Source organism: Anopheles arabiensis, chromosome 3, assembly GCF_016920715.1.
Source record: "Anopheles arabiensis isolate DONGOLA chromosome 3, AaraD3, whole genome shotgun sequence".
In the NCBI taxonomy this organism is placed as follows: Eukaryota; Metazoa; Arthropoda; class Insecta; order Diptera; family Culicidae; genus Anopheles; species Anopheles arabiensis.
The window spans coordinates 48,013,568-48,036,549 of NC_053518.1; the positions used below are offsets into that span (position 1 = coordinate 48,013,568).

General features: G+C 44.8%; 1 protein-coding gene across 3 annotated transcripts in view; it reads right to left on the minus strand.

Annotated features, from left to right (window-relative positions):
- Positions 1 to 20,567, minus strand: part of LOC120903944 (daxx-like protein) — a 29,599-nt gene extending 9,032 nt beyond the window's left edge. Inside the window, exons 1-2 of one of the 3 annotated variants that reach the window (XM_040313625.1) lie at positions 20,065 to 20,566; positions 481 to 498 (exon numbers count right to left, since the gene is read on the minus strand). In XM_040313625.1, coding sequence (XP_040169559.1) covers positions 481 to 498; positions 20,065 to 20,154 — 108 coding nt within the window. In that variant the 5' untranslated portion in view covers positions 20,155 to 20,566. Of the gene's footprint in view, positions 1 to 480; positions 499 to 20,064 lie in introns of all 3 variants that reach the window. The other 2 variants (XM_040313626.1, XM_040313627.1) reach the window with 2 other exon arrangements.
- Between the last annotated feature and the right edge of the window lie 2,415 nt (positions 20,568 to 22,982).

Consider the following 22,982-nt stretch of genomic DNA (forward strand, 5'->3'; position numbering starts at 1 on the left):
GGCCCCTCTTGGTCCCGTGGCGGCTCTTTATCCTACAAGTGGCGGTACGATCGTATGAGAAAAAAAGTCGCTGCGTGAAACCGAAAGGTAGATAAGGTAACACGCAGCATGCTCCGTCTGCATAATACTTGATCACTTATGATTGATTGGTTGATTGATTGATTAATCGATGATGCGCGCGATCGAGAGTGGAATTTAAGATGTGAAAAATCAACAAAAAAACATTCCCCCCGTGCGATCGGCTCCACAACAGAGCGACAAGGAGAGAAAGAGAGAGAGGGAGAGAGATCCAACACAACACTTTCTAAGCTCGCCGTGCTCCGAAGCATCGCAAAAATATAAGCTACGTCTTGTTTTCCGTATGCGTATTTGTTGTTGGCCGGCGTTGTTTGTAATTCGGTTGTTGTACGATCGCACATACGCAGACGCCACCAAGTGGGAGAAGAAGGAGGATGATGGAGAGACGCCGCCGAGACTTACCCCGAATGATTTGGGAATCTATGGAAAATGATTGAAAAGAAAGTAAAAAGAGAGGGAAACAAACACAAAACGGATTTGAGTAATATGAAGCATTGGCTGTTTTTGCTTGTTTGCTTGTTTGCGCATAAAGTGCACAGTGATGTTGGTGCAATTTGGTGCCTGGTGTGGAATGCAAATGTTTTTACAACATAGACCAATGAACTAAACCAACAACATAAGTGCCGGCAACGTTTGTGGTTAGGAGTACACTACAAAAGTGTTTTTGTGTAATAATTGAATGTTTACTATTTACAACTGTGCAAGTGTTTGCTTTTAATTAATAGCCATTGAGTTGTATGAAAACCCTTCCAAAACGTTCTCGTCTCATGATTTGGGAAAGAAAATTAACATTATTTATTAAAAAAATTAACATTATTAACATTAGCGTGATTGATACGCCTGGTAGTTCACACGTCGGCTTATCATTATAGCATTTCCGCATTGTTATTAGCAAATTCGGTTTTATTACCCTTCGCGGGTCGTGAGACCGGAACTGGTTCGTAAGCATGCCTTTGCAGTATGTTTTCTCAGCTTAAGTAGGTTCGATTTGTTGGGATGAGGATTGGATGCTCTACTATGTCATTATATGAAGTTTTTCTATAACTATTTATAAGTTTTGTCATTAGAATAACATTAAGCATTGATGTATGAACACTTTATAAGCAGAACGTCACCATTTTCAACTTTGCGTTTGGCGATGGTCATTTGTGTTTCTGGTTGGATCTTTACTGTACAAAATATTGCAAGAGCAAGTGTTTGTCTCCATACCAGGACAATTTCAACCACCACAGCCTGACGTAACACGATTATCCACACGAACCATTGTGTGCGGTAGACCATTTACATTTCACTTTTTGACGCCCCAATCACATCCTATTAGCTCATCATCAGTGCGAGCCAACCGTACGCTAATGGAGCGGCAGACTTTCGATCGGCAAACGATCTGCGTCGCACCTCACCTCGAAATCACGTGCTCTAAGTGGTGATCGATGTATTTTCCTGCGCAGAACAAACCGCAAATGAACATCTGTTCGAAGTGATCTGAAGAACACAACACAATCGCCTAAAGATATCACTCCTTCGGTTAGGGCCACCTACATCTTGGATCGTACCAAAGGGAACAATTTCTTTTCCTCTTTGCGTACAGGCGAGTTCATGTGAATGGCCGCCAACTGAAATATCCCATTGGTACGGTACCAAATATGGGCCCTCGGGCACATGCTATGATACCACCACGAGATGACCTCTTAACGTTCCGGGAAACACGGATTTAGTGCGAGTGCGCCCACTTTATCGGCCTCATCAACTTTTTTCGTGCACTTTTTCTTTAGTGCACTGAAGATGATCGTAATGTTACGTAAGGGTACAACTTTGCCCGAAAACGCTAATTGTTGCGCATTTAATACCGCAGTTTTTGCTCTGCGGCTTGAGCTGTTTGTGTCGCAATCAAAACTGATTTTTCTTGCCCATGTGCACAAACATCTTCTGTCTGTCCGATCCTCGGGGTGCTAAAAGATGATGGATAGGAAATTCATCCTCAACAACATCGTACAAACACACACTCACGCACACTTTTGAGAAGGAGTGAAATTTTCGAGTACTTAAAGCATGTGACGCAATTTATGGTTTATTGAGCGAACTTAAAAAAATCACCATCTGTGTAGGGCGTAGTGGAACATTCCGAAGCGGGAAAGATATGGTACACTAATAGCTTGTCTTTGCCCGTGTAAACTGCCCAGAATGACATGTTCACAGACTAAATGCCCATAACCCCTTAAACCGACCATCAAGTCTGGGCGAACGTGCGCGCGTTCGTGTATGTCAGAGCGAGATTCAATTTCCATCTTTCAAGAGTGTTGTCCAAATACCCCTAATTTTCCATTTTAACTCATCGAAGCTTTCTGGCGACGATCGGCTGGGAAGCCGGAAATGCTCCCTAACATGCGCAACGTCCACCCAAGGGCCCAGGGAAAGCAACCCGGGGCCGAACGAAAAGCAGCTAATCACCATCATTGGCGATCATGAGAGGGAGTTGGAAATGAAAATTGCGGAAATCATAATATTACCGACGCGAGTGACTGTAAAGCCTCCACCACCCTACATCCACCCCAATGACGTTAGTTTGAAAAGTTAATCTATGTCTATAATTTGGTAGTCCCAAGCGCTCTGATCGAATATCGGGCGCGCTCGCGCATGTATGTGTGGGTAGGGTGCGGGAAGCGGGAGCTTTATTCTTTCTGCCTGCGAAACAACGGCCACCAATCTCTGATGAACGGGCAGGCATGCCGTAACATTAGTCAAAGTGCTAAAAACGCTCACTATCACTTCCGTTTGGCGTTTGGGATAGGACGATAGGAAATACGAGGAGGAGAAGGAGGAGGAGGTGGTGGGGAGAAATAACAACAAACGGTTTGCTTCGTATCACACAGATTCCGCATTCCGTGATGCCGGAGTGACAATACGAAAAACAAACATTCGAAAGCGCCACCGTTAGCGTGGTCACGCAATTCCACCATGCCCGTTTGCATGGTTCCGGTGTGGGATTCGATGGACTCGCGAAAATTACATGGCAAACCAACCAAGCCACACACTGCTGCCCAGTGGCTCAACCTTTGCCCGGGCAACCTTTGACGAAGTGCCTTCAAATAAGATGTCCAGCGCCATTTCCTTGGCCAGTGCGCTTTTATCGCTTTGTCACGTTTGTTAATATGTCCCTCGTTGCCACTTTCTACTGTGTGTTGTTGTTGTTGAAACGCGTAGAGCGCGCGTACTCCTTGCCCTCTGGGCTCTTGTCACTTGGCTGAACGTTAATTTAACGGCCACTGACCGGGTCAGCGGAGGATGAGGGCGCTGGTTTGGGGTGTAATCGGTAACACGCACGATCATTCAACAGGTCCCATCCAACAGGACACATTTGAAGAGGGGGGGGGGGGAAACGCATTGCATCGTGAAAACGGACAAGACAAATTGGACGATTTGTTCTGAAAAGATTTGACGCCATTTGACAAAAGTGGTGCACTCGACGATCTTTGTGAGCAGGAGGAGCATGGGAATGCCACTAAAAAAGTGTAAGCTCCATCCATCTTTCTAAACTCTTTTGACGCAAACCACCGAAACGACGTCTTAGACGTTGGGGAAGGTTTCGATGGCAGTGTTCCGAAAGTTGCCACAACAGCCCGTCGCAACATAACAGTGACAGTGATAGAAAGAAGAGGGATAATACATTAAAAAAAAACACACACACACACACTGGTCACATACAGCTAAACGCAAAGTAAATGTTGATTCATTGTGAAAGTAAGTTTTTTTTTCTTTCCTGGTGCGATGGCAGGCTTTCGAACGGTTCCTTCGAAGCGGTGGGCATGAGGCGATAGAGAATGAGGTTGCGGACCGCGGTCGTTTGATAGCCGAATAATAATCAAAATCTGCTTCCAATTCGCATCTGCCATCAGGCCAATTGTCTTGTGGTTGGTGTTGGTGGTCCGCCTTTCCTTGCCAGCTTTCTTCAAGTCTTCCAGCGGCACCGAACACAATTGAGTGCGGCTGATGGTGGGGCATTGCGAGTCAATTGTTTAATCAAATTAGGTAAAAGACAGGAGAAATTGTGACAGGAGAGATAGGTGCATGAGATTAGCAACAAAAAGCCTCCATAAAATCAATCTCGTTTCGATGCATTCCGATCGCTAATCAACCGAGCTTCATCTAATTTCGATCACGCTGCGCCGTTTGGTTACGCAAAACTGCACCTTGTTTTAACACGGTGGTTTCAACCTGGCTGGCCGTCAAATTGATTTCTTGAGCAGTCCGGGAAAAGGTATTTCGTTTCATTAAGCCGGACCGGGAAGATTAACCTTTCACCGTCCATTAGCATCGCTGCGAGTTCTTGCGAATCAAACAGGGCAGCTTCACCTCTCGCACAGCTCGGTGAAGACGCCCGTCCGCCTCCGCCCCGTTTGCGGTTTTCCAGCAGTGCAAAGTCCCCCTCCCCCTTACCCCCTGCACTAAGTTTGCAAACCACCCAAACCACCCAACCGGCAGGCACATCCGTGGGCGGTTTCTTAGGCCACAGTGCAAAAGCCATGCAACTTAATGATGAACTTTCGCTCTGAACTTTGCGCTCGCATCCATCCCTTTTGCCGATTCACCGGCCAAACGTAATATTTGTATGAGCGTAATAAGGTGTTACGCGAGAGACGCCGCTGTGGTGTGTTGTTTGCCTTTAGGAATCAACTAATGCCCGGCGTGAATGATTTATAATAAGACGTATGAAAAAGCGCAGCGGTACGTGTAACCGGCCTCGAAGCCGGAAGAGGAGGGAGTGCGACCTGTTTGTGGGTATGAGTGCGAATCTGGAGTCCAGGAGGGGGGGGGGGCTGGAAATTCGGGTTCACAAAACTCCCACGACTCTAGTAACGCCATCGCGTAATATGGCAAGCGCCACCGCTCGCGCCCTCCCGAACGGGGAAACGCAACGATCCAATTATTACCGGACCGGTGAGAGAATTTATTTATCTTGGGGTTTTGTTTTATATTTTCCAGCGCCTGCCTATGCTGCCCCTGTTACGGGTGCCTCGTGGATTGCGTTATGGCGTAAGCGGGAGAACGATGAAGACGAACCATCATCGCAGCACTGGAAGCAGCGATCTCCTTCTCCCATACCTGGCAGCGCATACTATGTGTATCTTCTGTCCGGGTGCACGTTGCGCCACACGCTGACGTTTCCCATGGAGCAGATTTTAGAATCGATAAAAAACGGGAACTGCATGCATCGAATGAAGACGGCAGCACACAGCCTCTTATCGTGTCTGCTTGCATCGATGGAAAAATCAGCGATGCTCTGAAGCGTTTTTGCGGTTCATGCTGCTGCTGCAGATCAAGAAAGTTATCACACTCGCCGCGTGTTTGCACCAACCTTTCACAGTGGTGCAGTATATTATTAGCGAGTGCATTGTTGTGTGTATGGGAGGGGGGGGGGCGGCACACCAACTGGTGCCACTTCCTGAGTAGTACACCATATGCTTGGGGGCACAGATTGCAGATCGCTTGGGAAAAGCAGCAACTAATTGATCGGCATTATTCCAACACGCCGCGTCAAGAAGAAGAACTAATTTTATGGACACGACGCATGTCTCATGCATACTTTGCTTGCGCTGTATACGCAACAACCCTTCACAAACAACCGGCACACATCGAATCGGCTTGCATTTAATTTACGCTGCAAACAATAACATCTACAGTTTGTTTATTGTTAAACGAATTGAAGCGTTTTGCTCTTAACGCAATTGTTGGTTTCAGTTTATTGACGCGGCACTGAACAAACTGCAAACGGGTGGGATAGAGCTTTTTCTTCAAATTTCAGCTGCTCGTTGATTAACATGGTTCCAGCGCGAACCCGAACCTTGCTCTTCTGACGAAATTGTTCATCCCGAAAGAGCAACACGGCGAACGCTGGACGGAGCATATGTGAAAGTTCGCCCGTCCACTGCCCCGGCCGGAATTCCAAGGTTGAGATCATTGAATAAACATACCCGGCCGGATGCGACATTCGTAGTCGAATGCAAAGTTGGTCACCCCCCATCTCTGTTGGTTCATTTCCATACGGTTGGATTTGAGGTGATTTTTCTCTGTTTTTTCGTGCGCAAAGGTGTGTGTTGCGGTCGATCGTTAGCCGTGCGATTTGTTCTTGAGTGGTTTGAGGTGCCCTCCTCCTTCCCAAAGCAATCCTTATCCAAAAGGGGTCGATGACCAGACACTCTGTGGTGACACACATTTCCAGGGGTGTGATTTGAGAATGATGGTAATAAAATGATTAAAATATATCATTACCCAGCACACTACCAAGCGGCTTGAGGGAATCAGCATCGGAAACCGATCGACATACATTTTGCGCTCTGGTGGCAGTTGCGGTAAAGCGGAAGGTTTGCTCACGCTTGCCCAAGCCGCAACCGTTTCGACCACGTGTGTAATGGCGCCTCCCCGTCCGTGGCAAATGCAACGGCATATTTGGTGCCGACCGTGTGGAGTGCAAGCAATGGGAAGAAAGTGAAAAGCTGTAGCTGTGGCGCAAATATGCGTGGAATGCTTTTTCCACCTGATTCGCCAGACGCACGCAGACGGGGAGCTAAGATCTCTCGTCGACGGTGGTCAGCAACCTGTTCCGTCGATCGTTTTTTTTTTCTTTCTTCTCTCTCTCGAGAGCACCCCTTCAGGGGCTTCTTGTCTGTGCACTTGCTAGGCGGGGAGGTTCGTGTGTGAGCAGTAGTTTCTTGCTGTTTGATTTCTTTCTTTTGTTTTGTTTTTTGCATCTAGCTGAGCATGCTCAATGTGTGTTCGGTTCGGGTCGATTGAAGCGTATCGAAATGTTTGCTCCATCGGTTTGTACGATCGTTTATCGATCATCTTGGGTTGGAAGCGTAGCCATGCGTGAAACTCGTACCACATCGGCTGGGCGGTTGAGTTGGCCAGTTTAACCTTTTCTGAGTTGGAACAGTGCATGACTTACTATTTAATTTTTTTTTAAGTCCATTTTACATTCACGATCATGTAGCATCGTTGATCTGTGAATCGGTGGATTATTTTAGGAAAAAATAATTTAAAAATCATGAAAGCTTTTGCGAATGTTTGATTACATTATAAAGTGACTGTTCATTAGTGACTGTTTCAATATGCCAAATTAGTGTAAAATAATCCTTATTCATTCAGCTCACCCTTGAATCGATATTATTTTTCGGTGTCTGCTCATTGAAAAATTAGCAAAATTGGTGAAATTAGCAAAGAGTATTTTTGATTCGTTTTCATTGAGCTCATCCTTGAAATGGTATTTATATATTCCGATCATGCATGCCCTACTTCAAAGGATTTAAAAAACACACATCCACCATTTCACAATTACGATTACGTTCATCATTTTTCGCCAGTGCAAAAACTGCGCAGGTGCCATTTGATGAACAATAATTGGAATAATATGCTTACTGCAGAAACGTTTTGCAGCCAGCTCACAACAACACGGCTCCAAGTATTACGCATCAACCCAAAACCCTACCCTCACCCTTACCAGACGTCGTTGGGTTGAAATATTTTGTCATAATTTTGAATTGCTTCTGTGCAAAGCGACTGTGAGCTGCATTTAATAGTCTGCACATTTGGCGGTAATCTTCGGCAATTGCTATTGGTCAAGCGTGAATATTGATCGTCGGTCCGAAAAAGTTGCTACAAGACCAACAGGGTAAACAGTGTAGAATATGTGGACCTAGCATTTGGAGTGTACTTAACTATTGGGTCACACTGTCAGGGTCGGAAAAACATACAAATCGGTACAGTAGGACAGCACACAGATAATGTGCGTTTATGTTGCTGCTGTAACGTTCACAGCCGTTGTAATTTACTTGCCTGCCTCGCTACGAACGTCTTCACGGTGGGTCAGTAGTGCAGTAGTGACTTGCTGCATTTCCTTTCCCACACAGATCACTTGCAGCGACAAATGCAAACGCACAGCAAGACTTATGCAACTCAACTTATCACTAAACCCTTGCAAAGGCGAATGGAAAATGAGTTATTTTCTCTACACTTGTACATTGTTTTACCCCTGGTGGCTGTGTCCGACTGCACGGTACCGGAATGCGGCAATTTAACCTCCCTATTATGTGACAATGTTTGGGCGGTATTCTCACGCCACAATGTGGTTATTGCAAAACAAACGCTGGAAAACAAACGTTACAACGCAAGCAGGTTAAATGATTGTAAGCAAAACAGTAAAATAAATACGCTTTACAATGTCAAATTCCCTGAAGAGGAATAGCGAAATACATAACGAAACAGTAGCAATGGCACACTTTCATTTGACGACTACTCCAGTTTTGCACTTTCTAAATAGGGCAAATCAAATTCATTTCAATTACATACGATCACTAGCGTAAATACCGATCATGCGAAAGGCGGGCAGACCCAGTGCAGCGAACAGCACCAGCACGGCATCCTCACCTCACCTAATTAATTGCGGTAACGCGTGATGCGCTATTGCTGCTTGCCACCAAGGGATGCACTTGCAACGGATATGGCATTGCATAGTTTTACCATAAAGTGTATCCCGTACTTCATCGATGGACTGTACTGCAATGTAGCGATCACCAGTGCATGAGACCCCACTCCTCGTCGTTGGTACGTGCAAGATCAAATGTGCAAATCACACCATCATTCGATCATGATATCGGCCCGAAAATAGTGATGATTTGTTGGCCGTAGTTCAGAACCATTTCTCCCGGCCAGGTAATGCGAAACAGGCATGTAAATAAATTGACTCACATATCTGTCAGCAAGATAAAGAGCGGGAAAGTATCTCAATATTCATGAGCAAATTAACGTACAAATTGCTTTCCCTATTTTAGCGATGCTCGCCTCCACCTGATTGGAAACTCCCGCACCGGGTGGAATGCTGTGCTGTGTGTTAGTATTTTGCACAAAATGAACATTAAGGAAAGTAGATTTGCAAACGTTTTGCAGGAAACATCTGGAATCTCACCGTCTGTAGCTCTATAAATTTTATCAAAAAAAGCGAATATTTTATTCCTATTTCGGCTGTCCCCGGCCTTGCTCGGGAGCGTCTCCGGTGACCTTGTTTTTGAGACCGATGAAATTTGTCGCTGTTTTGGGTGTCTTGTTTGTATTAAAGGCCTTTTTTCTTCTTCCTTTTTTTAAGGGTTTTGGTAGGAGACAGGATTTTGGGGGACACACATTTTCTCCACTCCGTGTCACGGGGCGACGAATGAAAGCCACCCGTTCACAGCCGCGCTAACCCAAATACCGATCGCATCGACGATACGGTCAACCGGACGGAAGTTGAAAGTGATAATGAGTTTGTTGCCTAAAGAATATACGTGGGCAAATGTGTGTGTGTGTTTGTGTGTGTTTTTTTGTACGAGCAGGTAAGAAAGTGATAGTTTCCACTAATCCGCGGCCATGGCTACAGTACGTAACATGCGAAATAGTTGAAGTCAAAACAATAAATTAAGTCACAGCTCATTCGCCGATAATTAGGGTAATTTATGCAAAACAAATGTGCTCCCAGCATTTCTCTCGTATGTTTGTCCTAAATTTCAGAAAGTGTAGAGTTAACACTTTAAACCTCTTCTGGTGGAGATGCCTCAATTGCTTTCATTAATCTAGCTGTATTTTTCATCGTACCTTAGATGACAGAGCATGGGAATGAGAGAGAAAGATAGAGAGAGATAGAGATCGAGAGAGAGAGATATAGATCGAGAGAGAGAGAGAGAGAGGGAGAGAGAGAGAGAGATAAATAGAGAGAGAAACGTATTTTAACGAATCTTCCAACGTGGATTAAATACAGTGTTGATATTAATAGCAAACTGTCACGCGTGAATGAAACCGGAAAACGAACCTCCGAGCGTGGTGGTGTTGATCCGATTCCACTCCCACTGGAAACGTCCGTTACAAATAGCACCAAACGCGACACTAACAAATGATCGCCCTTCCCGATCCGGGCGATGATCATGGAAAAATGGAAATGGCTTTCAACGGCGCTACGGCGGTCAGCTTCCATCATCACACCTCACATCGTCATCGGGTGGCCGGCGTAATGACAAAATTAGCGCAACCTTGCACCGTACCAGTGTCAATTATGGCCCCGGGGACCGGATGTAGCCACGGTTTGGTCCCTGGACAACCCTAAACACCTTCGCGCTGTCAACCCACGGCCCCACTGCACGTGAAAGGAATCTCGCACGGAGAAATTCAATGAAAAATTGCTTCTAATTCGTTTTCCTTCGCCCTGTAGGAGGACCATTGACGGGCTTTGCTTGAAAACGGTGGCTGGAAAAACTCGGAGGTAAAGAATTATGTAAAGCGTACGCAAGGTGCGTCGGATAAAGAGCAAAGCAGAAATTAAAATTAATTAATCTTCTGCAATGGCAGCACTGACAATCAAGTGGCACGGTGCGTGCTGTGGCGATTGGACTAGCGTACGTGCGGGCTGACTATTACCGGTCTACAGCGGAAGTTTGCCCGGCGGAACAAACTCATATTTACCAACAAAAAATAGGAAAATGTAAAAAACACGTAAAATAGTGAAACCGTCCGAGAAGATTCCACGGCACAGAATCATCGCCAAACGATATGGCTGGCGAGCGAGCGGCAGGAGGTGGCAGAAAAAACAACTCATCATAATAATTAAATCCATTAGCACCGAGCGAGACGGTCGGACGATTAAAGAAAATTGTGCATATTACACTTGTCTAATTCGTGCAGTGCGACGGCCTTCAGCGGGTGCGCGTTCGACTCGAGCCTTCAATTGGATTGTTTTTCAAACCTTCAACACGTGCTCTTGACGATCGTGCGGTCGAGCATCATCATCCGTGACAGAAAAACCAAACCACTCAGTCACTTTCCATTTCGCGGGGAGTATGCTTTTTTCCTCTCTCGTATTTTACACCATCTGCTTCAGCATAGAAGATCATTTTCGGTGCTATCATGTCTGGTTGCAGCGTGTACGGGTTTTGGGGTTTGGAAGCGCTTTCGCTAAATTTTAAAAGGCTGTTCTTCTTCGTGCGTGAACGCTTTACTGAGTTCATGATATTACCCCCTCAAATCGTTTGGTATTCCCGCGTGCTTAAGCCGCTGGCATTCCGGGAGGCTGCTTTTGATCAACGCCCCAACAACGATCCTCGACTGCGGTAGATCCTAATAAAACGAATGCCGTAGTAGACGCTTGCCGCTTACTGCGTGGGCTTTTGGTGGATCGTAAACGGAAGACGCTTCCATTTCGGAGCGAAAACGAACAAAAAAAGCATTTTATGACACCAACTTGACCGGGAGACGATAAACCGACTACGTAGCTGAAACGCAAGGAAATAAGGGAAAAGTTCAAAGCTGAGATGTAATCTCTTTCTCCTGCTAATTGAGCTTTGGAATGTGTGGGAAATTAATTGCCGAACGGAAACGAAGAGAATGTTTGTGTATGTAAAAACCTCTGCCCACTGGCAGCCATGGGTCATATTGTTCTTTGTGTTTGATTTAATTAGCCGTACCAAGAGGAAGCATTAACCGCACTCTAATTGTAGCATCGACGTTTTTGTTTTGTTAAACACATTTTCTAATTAATATTCAGTATCCCTAATAAGAGCATGATTTTTTAACGAATACATCTAGTTCGTGTTTAATGAGGCAACTGTTACAACTATTACATCATTTGTTGTATTTAATTCGATAAAAATGGTGAATTTGACTATCTAGTAGTTCCTTTCCTTCCGACCAAATCTGCTTGTAAGGGAAAAGAAACAAAAATATCCATTATATTTACCAACCGTTCCACCCACAGTGAACAAACGGAATGTTGTAGTGGCGCAAAATGCAGGTGAAACCCGCACGAGCGAGTCTTGCTCTTGAAACGGTCTGAAAAGCATTCGAGCTAAAGCTATGCTCAGCGGTTAAGATGTGCGAACCGCCATCGCTGCCGACGGCTTCGTACATAGGCCGCGTCTGCTGCTTCATTTAGTGCGTAATCAAGCGCTAGACACCTTTTTTGTACCTCATCCTAAGTACTGTACGAGAAGATGCTAGTATTTCAATGTGAACAATGTGTGCTATGAATCGATCTTCTGCAGCAGACGATTGTAATGGAAAAAGGGTAGATAGTAAATTAAAACTGGAGATGTGCAAACCATCCCATCGTAAGGCGAAACAAACCATGTTTAGTTAGTCGCGGCAACTCGGTGCTACGACGGTTTCGATAAGCTAATTAGTTTTCTTATCTGTAAATACGATTTGCAACGACGAAGAAATGTTCGCTAATTCTGAAACCGGATTGTTTGAAGCTCGCACGATCGTGATAATCAATTATTAATCTAAAATTCCATGTTTTTCATATTCATATCTCTGTTTGCACATGTGTGATACGATCATGCAGTGGTTCGATATTATATCTATCGTAGGCAAAAATTCGATCGTTTTCGAATTGCATGATCTTGCGTGACTGAGGAAAAGTGAAAACTTGGGCTCTTCAATTGACACCAAACAGGAACCAATAAGGTTGGCGTTGTAACTTGACAGTATGGGGTGTTAATTTTTAATTACGATCACGATCGTTCCACCTTCGAGCGAATTCAATGATCATTCGCCGTAGAGTTGGCATTCGCTTTCGTTGGAAAATTTGCAGCATTCCCTTCATAAACATTCACGATACCTTCGAATCCCCCATGTAAATGTTTCACTAATCATAAACGCGTATTTATGATTCTTGTAACCTTTCTGCCTAACAACCTAGTTCTGTAAAACGATTTCTCTTTCTTCGTTCTTTTCCAACTGGAAGGACTTGCATCGCATCTTACCGTAAATGTTTGTGTGCGTACGTAATTATGTTGTGTTTTTGCAGGTAAATAATTGCCCTAAAACCGTTACTTAAACGCGCCAAATTGTGACCCTCGGTTGTGAAATTTCACTGCCTTTTCTACAGTTCTTATGGAACAATCGATCGCACCAACGTGTTAGCGTCCCACCGATTGACCACCTCATGGGCGTAGGTTACCCGGCAATTACCAGGTTCTGCGCGGTTTGCCTCATTTTGGGCCTGTTTTCCACTCATCATCTCGAGACAGCTTCATTTGCCATTACAAGTGGAACCATCTCATACCGCGACCTGCCTGTCCTCTCTGCCGTGCGATTGGTGGTGGCAATTACGACTTCATTTACCAGCCAGCCAGTCGTATCTGCAGCGAGTATTCAAGCATGGACGCACGCGAATTCTACATCCACCTTGGGATTAAAGACCCCAACAACGGTTCCATTAGTGCGCACTCATCAATGCCGATAGCAATCGCGTGGGGTCTCGCGATGTCCCTTCTTGTGAAAGAGGCCTTTGGAGAGGCCGTGCGCCAAACGGATAACAACCAGGCCGTGGCAAACTGCGCATCGATCGCCTGTTTGCAATGCTCCCCGATGGTTCTTCACCCGAGGGAGAGGGGTGGATTAGGGGAAAAGAAAAACCATCCTCCTTGGATGCACTTTCCGAACGGCACCTCTGAAGCGCATCTCACGTGTGTCGTCGTTATCGAAGATGAGTGTGCTTTCGTGTGCGGATTTACCGTTTCCCTTGGGCCGTGCGCGCTCCTACCAAAGGCCGCTCGCTGCAAGCGGCAAGCATCATCACGAATATCTTTCTTTGTGTGTACATATGGCGATGAGTTTAATTTATTCAGCTTCGGCGCTTCACCCCGTACCCCGGCACGCTTCTCATTCAAATCAATCGATTCGCCCCACCGCCTTCCTCCCGGTTCGCTATCACGCGGACCGTATTCGCGTATCCGCATCAGCCGGGTGGGGGTAGAACAGCAGCAGCAGCCCAGGAAAGTCGCTTCTTTACGAGTCGCATGAATCGTGCACTGATCGCCGCTTCTGTTTTCGAAGATGCGAAATATGGCAGTGGCGATGATATAGGCTTTGGTATAAGCGGATTTTAGAGAGAAATTTCCTATTGCAAATGCAGAGACCGGCCTAGCCCGCTAGACAGGCTCGATGTCGGCGGAAGGAATGCATACAACAAGCAGAAGAAGAAAGTAACAACGGCGTGAAAAAAAACGGCAGGAATTTACAAAATGGCAAACGAACGAACGAACGGATCGTCGGGCGGATGAGTTGGATGGTTGATTTGGCGTTGGGTTTTGGGTTTCACTTTAAGGCTGGGAACATCGATCGCTTGGTTTGTGCTTTCGCTCGACGAAATGCATGCGCATCGCGTTTTTAGCGTGTGTTTGTGCGCGATTTGCGATGTGCTGTATGTTCTTCACATTCACCTGATTGAACAGCGACGATCGAAGCTGCAGCCAAACGGAAGGCCCGGGTTTGATCACTGGACAGCCAAGCCTGGGATGAAAATCGGTTTTCCCCTAGCTAAAGGAAGAGCAAGCAGCATTGATACGGGAGGTAAGAGCATCCCGCTGGCGCAATTGCTTGCCCTTCTTCCACGAGTGCCGCTAGCCAATCGGAAACCATTGGGTGGAAACAATGCACCAACAGCGGTGCAGTATGCGTTGCGATTCGGAAAGCGTGATCGCCGGGATGCCATTGCCAGGCGTGCAAAGACGGGGTTGCAAGTTTCGTTGGCAAAAATTTCACCAGCTAAAACGAGGAAGGAGGAGGGGACTTAGTAGCAGCAATTTAAACCTGTATTTTCGCGGTAGATCGCTGACTGGAGAATGTGATGGATATGCTGGCCGCCGGCTGTTGACTGAAATTAATTAGACAGCGTACCGTCGCGAAAGTGACATTAGCCGGGGGGAAATATTGACATTCTACTGCCGGGAACAGAAAAATAGTGCTATCTATGGCCAGAAGAAAGCTGCTGAATTGGAATTGATGATTGTCTTGGGGTTTGCGTTTTCCCTAAATTAATGTGTACATTTAAGTTAAAGAGTTTGAGTTTGACAGTAAGTCGAAGCAAAAAGGTGTCCATTCAAAGGTTCCATTCACCTCTTTGAACGACGCTTTGACGAATCATCGAAATCATTCTTATTTTATGTAGGTTTTTTTCTTCTTTCAAAACACTTTGTAATTATTATCTCGTAGAGCAGAATTATGATACTGCTATAAAAATTATAAATTATGTGATTAAGTTTTGATATCAAGACATTCACAGAATGTGATGTTTAAAATTTCTATTAAATCGATCGGTTACAAAACGCGTTGTCGATTTCGGTTACAATACGATCTTTAAGTGTTGTTTTTTTTGTGTTTCAGCATGGTCCAATGATATGATGTTCGGCTGAGATGATCAGCAAATTATCTGTACGCTTGACGAGATACTGTTATTTTAAACCCAAGCCGAACATTTACTTTTATCAAACAATTGTCTCTTGCATAATCATTAATAATCATCAGCCAACAGTAATTGATCAACCAAATATTGTATATTTTGAACGTTGGCAACTATTCTGCTTGACCACACAACTATAACGGATGCGTTGTTGAAGTGAAGATGGCCACCAATCGCCAGAAAGTCACACCAAACAGTGGAAGAAAAGTAAAAGTTTCCCCTTGGTATTTCCGTCACTTCCACAACAACAGCACTACTCTGTGCTTTTTTTCTCCCACTCGCAGCATCTTGATGCGACATCGAGCACCAGTGACGATCGTGATCGTCGTGAGATGGATGAGCAGCTTATGTAAGTCCGAACAATTATTCGAACGCACTTGTTTGCCGGCTTTCTTCGCTGTCCTCTTGACGGCAGCGCTGTGCCATTTTGGGATGCTGTTTCCGTTGGGAGTCAACTTAAGGTGCGAACTCACGCCGGAAACTGAGCTATTGCGTGGCCTGCGCTCTGTGGCACTGTTACGACGCTTTCTCCCTCTCCCTCTCTATCCCTGTTTCTAACCATACCACTGGTTGTATTTGACCGTGCTGGCACCATTATTTTCCCACCGCCGCGCCACAGACACTGGGCTTTATGATTGATTTAATCGCAATTTAATTTTTACAACGATCGTTTAATGGCTTGCACTGAGCTGTGCGAGCTGCCCAGAGGGCAGTCATTAGTAGGGAGAAAAATCAACACACTGCAGGTCGTTGCAGAAAAGGGCGACCATAGGATGGTATGATTGACACAACCCATTATGGTACACTCCCATCGCTGGCTGTAATAACATTTAACCATACAACATTCCACATGTGCAAAACGCAGCACGAATCACAAATATTTGTCGAACAAATTGGTGGTCTGATTGTAGTTTCCAACGATGCATCGCGCTCAACTCGCTGTTTGTAATCCATTTCAAAACAACCAACACATATTTTAATGAGCATTAATATTTAATATTTCTTTCAACAGCTCGCTCTCAATGTTTACTTCTGTTGCACGTCCGCTTCTAAATTAAATTCCATTTCAGCAGACATTACCACTGCCTCGAGCACTATTTTCTCTTCACAATCGGCGTTTTGAGTGAAGCTGAAATCACTCATCTGTGACACACCCTAGCTGTAAATCTTCCACCAGCTTATCACGCATTGGCAATAACGCGAATAACTGTGAACAGATCCATTTACTTTTTAAAGCACACCTTCGCGCAACCGTATGCGATTGCGGTGCCATAAAACTGAACCACAACAAATGGTTCGTTCAATAAATGAAAAAAAACCAAACCATCAAGCGTTTACATCCGTCGCTGATTCTGTTCGTATCGTGACCTGCCCCCCTGCCTGAAAAATATTGGTGTGATAATCTTTGTGGCGGTAAAAATAGGCCGCCTCTTGGACTGGGGCGGTGTCTGAAAGTCGATCAGTGCAGTGGGATTCGGTAAATTCCAGCAAAGAAATCCATTTTCCTTCGACACGGTGCTTGACTACGATGATGTGTTTATCTTGCGATGATTGGCAAGGCGCCACCATCCGTTCTGGTCCGGTGCGGTTTTGCACACGTGTATCTTTCACAGGCGGATCGATTAATTGATGAGCACGAAGCCGTGTTGCTCCATCGGAATGGTGTTCGTTTTCGCTCTTGTGCTGCTACCGTTACCGATCACTTACTCGGACTGTTGAGCATCATCAGTTCGCGACCAGTGCAAGGAAAGGACGGTGTTTGAAGGCATCATTCTCATATTGGTAGATCATGTTTGAGCGTAACACAATAATATCACACTAAATTAACGTTAGCAAAACCAACGTTCAGCTCCAGAATTGAGTAGATCTGGATGCACGATGTTCTCGTTTGCCTGTTTACGATTCAAAGCATGGAAACTTTTTTTTTCCTGTTCACGATATGCAAACCCTCCAGAAAAGAGGATGTGGTGTATCGATCGTTTTGCCTTAGATCGTGTTCGATCGGCAAAATTGCGCAAAGTGGAAGACACGATGCAGCATGTTGGTTAAGATGGGCAGCACAATTGAAGCAAGGCGACTTATTGCGACATAATGTCAATTGTTCATGGTGCAATAACGTTGATGTTGTGTAAATTGGACTGCACACACACACAGTCATTACATTGTTACACACGTATGTTTTCGGCACAATTTCTTGCATATTATTCCGCTTTCCGCTTTTACAACTACATCCATTAAACAGCCAGAACTACATCCATAAGTTTGGCACAAAAAGTGCTTGTTTCCATAGTGCAGATCATGTCCAAACCGAGCACTAACCGACTCCGGAAAGACATGTGTCCGTCCGAACGCAAACCAAACAGGTTCAGTTTTGGAGAAATTTCGCCGCGTGCGAAATGTTTTACACCCGAAAAGGAATGTGTACGCTGAAGTAGGACAAGCAGGAAGCGAAATATAAACGAAAAAACAACGCCGCTGATACTCGTTGAAAATGAAAATGATAAACGAATGAATGTTTCATGTGCAGTTGCGTCTGCCCGAGCCGGGAATTCGATGGCTTGACGACATTGGTCCTCGACCGTTGTCATCGGGCCCCGTGTTGCATCGGCTCACGAGAGGCAAACCTGCTGAGGACAGGGCGGGCGCGCGCGCGAAAGGGAATAAAGCTGCCGTAACATACCGATGAATATTTCACTTTCTTCCAAACACCTTTCTCGTGGAGTAGAGAGGAACTACAGCAGACGGTCTTCTTGATGACATTCCGACCAACCCAGCTCCCAACCCCCCCCCCCCCCGCCGACCTTATGATTTCGAGGCACATCTTCATGACACGCGCTCCGCCGGTCCTTCCTTCCGATCACATGAGCGATAGGGCCCACGCTACATCGCGAAGCGTTTCGTTGCGGTTTGCGGTTCCTTTTTCTTCTTGTTACCTTTCGCTGCTTGTGTCTCGTTGAAGGTGAAGTACACACGAGCAGGAAACACTACATTGCTAAACATCCAGCCACGCCGTGTGTGCCTTCAGTAGGTCACGAATGCGACGACAAAGACGACATTAGTGATCGTTACTTGCGTCGTGGAAAGAACTTCCTACTGCTCCCGCGTACTGTAAGCTAACGCATATTCACGAACGTGCATAAGCCTTTACACACGTACGTAGACGCGCGTGTCAAAAGGAGAAGATCGTTGATCATCACCATCATCGCACCCCGGACCTCTGTTCATCACTTCCCAGTCAGTGGGACGCTGGAGCCGATGCGAATCGCGATGATGCTTCGCTCACTTGCTGATTCCCCATGAGTTCAATGAACTCACACTAGCGTCTTCACTTTCAGTGGTTGGTGTGACTGGCATAGTGTTACGAGGTGAGCACTGTTTGCAGACTCAACAATGATGTTTATAACTGCGACTACAAATATTAGGTCTGTTGCGAATGGATCAATTTGTTGCTTCTCTTTTCGACGGTTTAACCCCTCAGTCACCTGCCTGGCTGATGCTAACCAGAAGAGGTTTTTTGATAGGAGATATCACTAAGTAGATTTGAGGTTTTTAATGTTATGATCAGTTACAAAAAATGCACAATACTACAAAAAATTCATAGCAGAATCATTTAAACAACACAAACAACCTGAAATATTCCCGATCCACTCTAACTCCTGCCAGGTGCTACACAACCAGCTCCACAGCGCATTGGCAGGTTGAAGATTAAAATTGCAAATTTCCCAAACCATCGGAACAGAGAACGATTTCACTGACTATTTTGGTGCACGAGTGCAGCTTTAAAATGTCGTAAGATCCCCTTGGATGAAGTAAACAGTGCCCGCTAAAACGGTGCACGCCAAACGTGATCCCCAGTGCGGCCGATCACGGAAGATCGCGATCATCCCACAGCTCACCTAAGCTAGCTTCTTCGCTTCTCCTTCGCGCAGTAGCGTCAGTGGAATTGCAAAGTGAAAGAGAAAATTCGAAACGACCAAGAAAGACCTTAAAGGTCAAAGGAAGCAAAAACGAACCCGGGTCGGACTGCTGTCAATGTCGCGTAAGTTCGACCGGATCGTGTAACTTCCTGTGTGTATCGGCTAGGGTTGGCTTTTTGGGGCGTTCGATTTGATTGTTTTTTTTTTTTGGTTTTACTGTGCCTTTACGGTCGGTGCTGCCAAGTGCTTGGCAAAAAGACCTAGTCCAAGAGAGCGCGGGTCCACTTGCGTTGGAATCCGGTCGTGGCCTTTCGGGCAAGATTCGGTGAAGCAAAAACTTTAGGGCCTTCGACCCAAGCAAACTGCCGTTTTCTTTCGCTCTATCTTTCTGTTTCTTCGGGCGTAGCCTTTTTTCGGGCGGAGGGAGCTCACGTTTCGGGACAACGCAGGCCGGACTAGGGCTGCGTAGCCTTTCCTGTCCGGTTTTGGCACATCGCCCCGTGCCGTCTTCTGCACGAGATGTCCGCGGAAGAAAGATGGCTGCGTTGTCACAGACCGGTTTCGTTGGGGCTGTGAAACGCTTTCCTATCTTTCACCCCTGGTGGTGCGCTCTCTTGCATGCGCACACCTTTTCTCGACGTCACTCTCCCTGTTTCTCACACTTTATCAATATTGTCTGTTGTTGCTATTATTGTGCTCGGTGCGGATCAAGTGTGGCAGAATCGGAGAAAGTGAGAGCTGACTTGGAGTCGTCAGTTTTTTGTTGTTGCTGCTGCTGTTGTTGCTGCTGTCGTATTTCGTGCTACTCACCGGTCGGAATGGTGGCGGCTGCTGTCCAAATCCTTGCGACAGCACACCTGTTATCAGCCCGAAACTGAACAGCAACGCTGGCAGTTTCATTTTGATTCCGTGTTTCTTCACTACGCACACTACCAAATTGCAAGCCGTGTAGTGGCCAATCCTTTGCACCGTTCACTGAGCTTTCACGATTATCCTGAGGTTACCGATACGTCTACCTAGGAAAGTCGAACCTCAACCCTAGACCACTGCTGCTAGCACACTGTACACTGCTATTGGCGCCAATTGGAACAGTTGCACAATTTTAACGAACACACGGTCACACACGGCACCCTTGCACAAACGCCACAAGAAGAACCTGCGGGCAGCTCGGACAGGATGGTCACGACACAGAGCGAGCTGCGTTAGAAAGAATCCATGCAAGCGATTCACACCGAGGAGCAAGACTCCGAAACCCAACGTCCTGTGCGGTGGACGATCAACGTTGAAATGCAAGCTATCTTAACGCCACCATAGATCGGTAGACTCCGACCGAGACGAATTTCCTTGCACTCGGAATGCCGCTGAACGCACGAAGCCACGTTCCCACCAGCTCCGACGGAATCGATTCGCACGGGTTTCGCTAGACTCGGCTCGTCGAATGGTGGGGCTCGTCAGCGCACCGTCTTGAAGAGTGTTCGGCTTTTCGCTCCACCGCAAAGTGCACTTTCTCAGCGGCCCATCCATCTAGCCAACCATCCATCCGATTCGACCCACCCGAACCGGGATGGGATCTTTCTCTTTCCCTTTCAACCATGCGTTCCGAAGCGGCCAAGACTGAGCGCCCGATCTCATCTGCGTAAGAAAGTTCGCAGTGGGGAGATCGTTTTCGTTTTCATTCACAACAAATCCCACATCGCTGTGATGAGGCACAGTGTCGGTTGTTTGTTTGTACACTTAGTATCAATCGCGAGCACACACGATAAAATGCGTCTCATGCAAATGTTGCAGGTTACTTCAATAAAAACTTCAGCAGTGTGACCTTTAAACTGTTTGAAATAATACAACAGCGGATTTAGCTCGTGAGGCTTACTTAAGTTGCGTTGTATGTGTCTTATTCCAAACACTCAAGGTATCACACAGTGCTAAACATTCAAAACTAATGTATAAATTATATAAACCATTATGCGGCTGTTTTAACTACATTACTAGAACATACAAAGAAACTAATGTTACGGTTCTTACCCTTTGTGGACTTTTCCTGGCATCAATACAGATTCTTGAATTTGAAGAATTCGAGAAGAAAATCTCCAAAAATCCATACCCAGTATTTGGCCCCTCCAATGATCTGGATCTCTGTATTCATAGATATCTGTATTCGATAAATAAAAGATTCCTCCACGCTCCAATACAAGATAGTATATGAATAATTCGTTAGGATGAATGAAACTTCTCTTGACATTCATCAAGCACAGCATCATTATTGCTATTGTTATTGGGGCGTAAACTCAAATAGTCAAATTGACAGGATAGGAGGAAAACAGAGCAACTAGATGGTTTGTTTTCTTTATGAAAATCGTATCAAATTATCGAATACAAATTTTCTACGAATTACAGTAATTTATTAAAAAATACCTATTATTTTTGGATATTGGATCCAAAATATGTAAATAATCCAAAAATATCTAATCCAAAATTTTATACAAAATTAAAATGGAATTTCTACAGCACTTGAAAGGCTTCGAGATAAAAAAAAAGTTTAATTGATTGGTATCGTTTAGTACAAGTTACTTGTTATGTGCTTGTTGACAATTGTAAAACTCATCTGAATGCACAAAGCCAACGAAATTGTAGGATTTATTGTAGCCGAATGTGTGAATGTTTAGTGATAACGAACCAATATCCAACAATCAACAGAAATGATTGAATCAGGAAAACATTAACACAAAACACAAAACACGAAACACAAAAGAAACAGCTTGTTACAGTAAAAGGTATTTTGTGAACGGTACACCAAATCCGTCTTATCCAAACAATAAAACATATGATCTGAACCTATAATATACTACCGATCCAATTAGTTTCATTAGTAACCTTAATTATCATCCAATCTATATGAATGAAATTCAAAATAAATAGCAAAAGTCTAAAACTGAAACTATCCAGAAAACAAATTTGCTATGTCTATTATCAAACGTTTAAAAGCTGTTTACTGAATAAGTGCTCTTGCTTTTTTTACTTTCCATTTGCGATTTTGGTTTTAATTTCCCTAGCTATTATTTGACATCTTTCTCCCAAATACAATGCCTTCACTTTTTCACTTTTTTGTAAGCATGAAGATGTTGCTTTAACACTTTTAAATATGATTTAAACGTTTCTTTCTCTTGAGCTAAGGCGATCTTTGTTGACGTGGTGTTCAATGTTGTTGAATAATTCAAACTCTTCTCGCAAATCCTCTGTTACTAGCATCTTATGCAATGGCTTGTCAATCTGCAACAGAAAGGTTCGGTGCTATCGTTCAGTTGGAATGGTATCTGTGTACAAACGATGGATTAGAAAAGTTGTAAAATCCAAGCTAACGATCATGTGAAACTAAACACCGGTAACAGTAATCAGCTAGTGTTGATTGGGTTTAGCCTTCCAGAAGCAGCTGTCTTCCTAGAAAGTTTGCGATTGTGAACTTTGCTCTCTGTGTTCATGATTTTTCTAGCTAATTTTACTGAAACTGTATAGATTAGGGTTATTTTTGGATTTAGAGTTAGTATCTAAGTATTAAGTGTACAATTGTATAACCCTTGAGGCAAATAATTTTCAATTAATAAATGAAATAAAAATAATAAATACCGATAAAAAACAGGATACATTAAACGATAAAGGTTCAAACATAGATCACAGCAAGTAACAGGAGGACATTTTAAAAACTCGTACTTACCACATAAAAACCTCCAAAA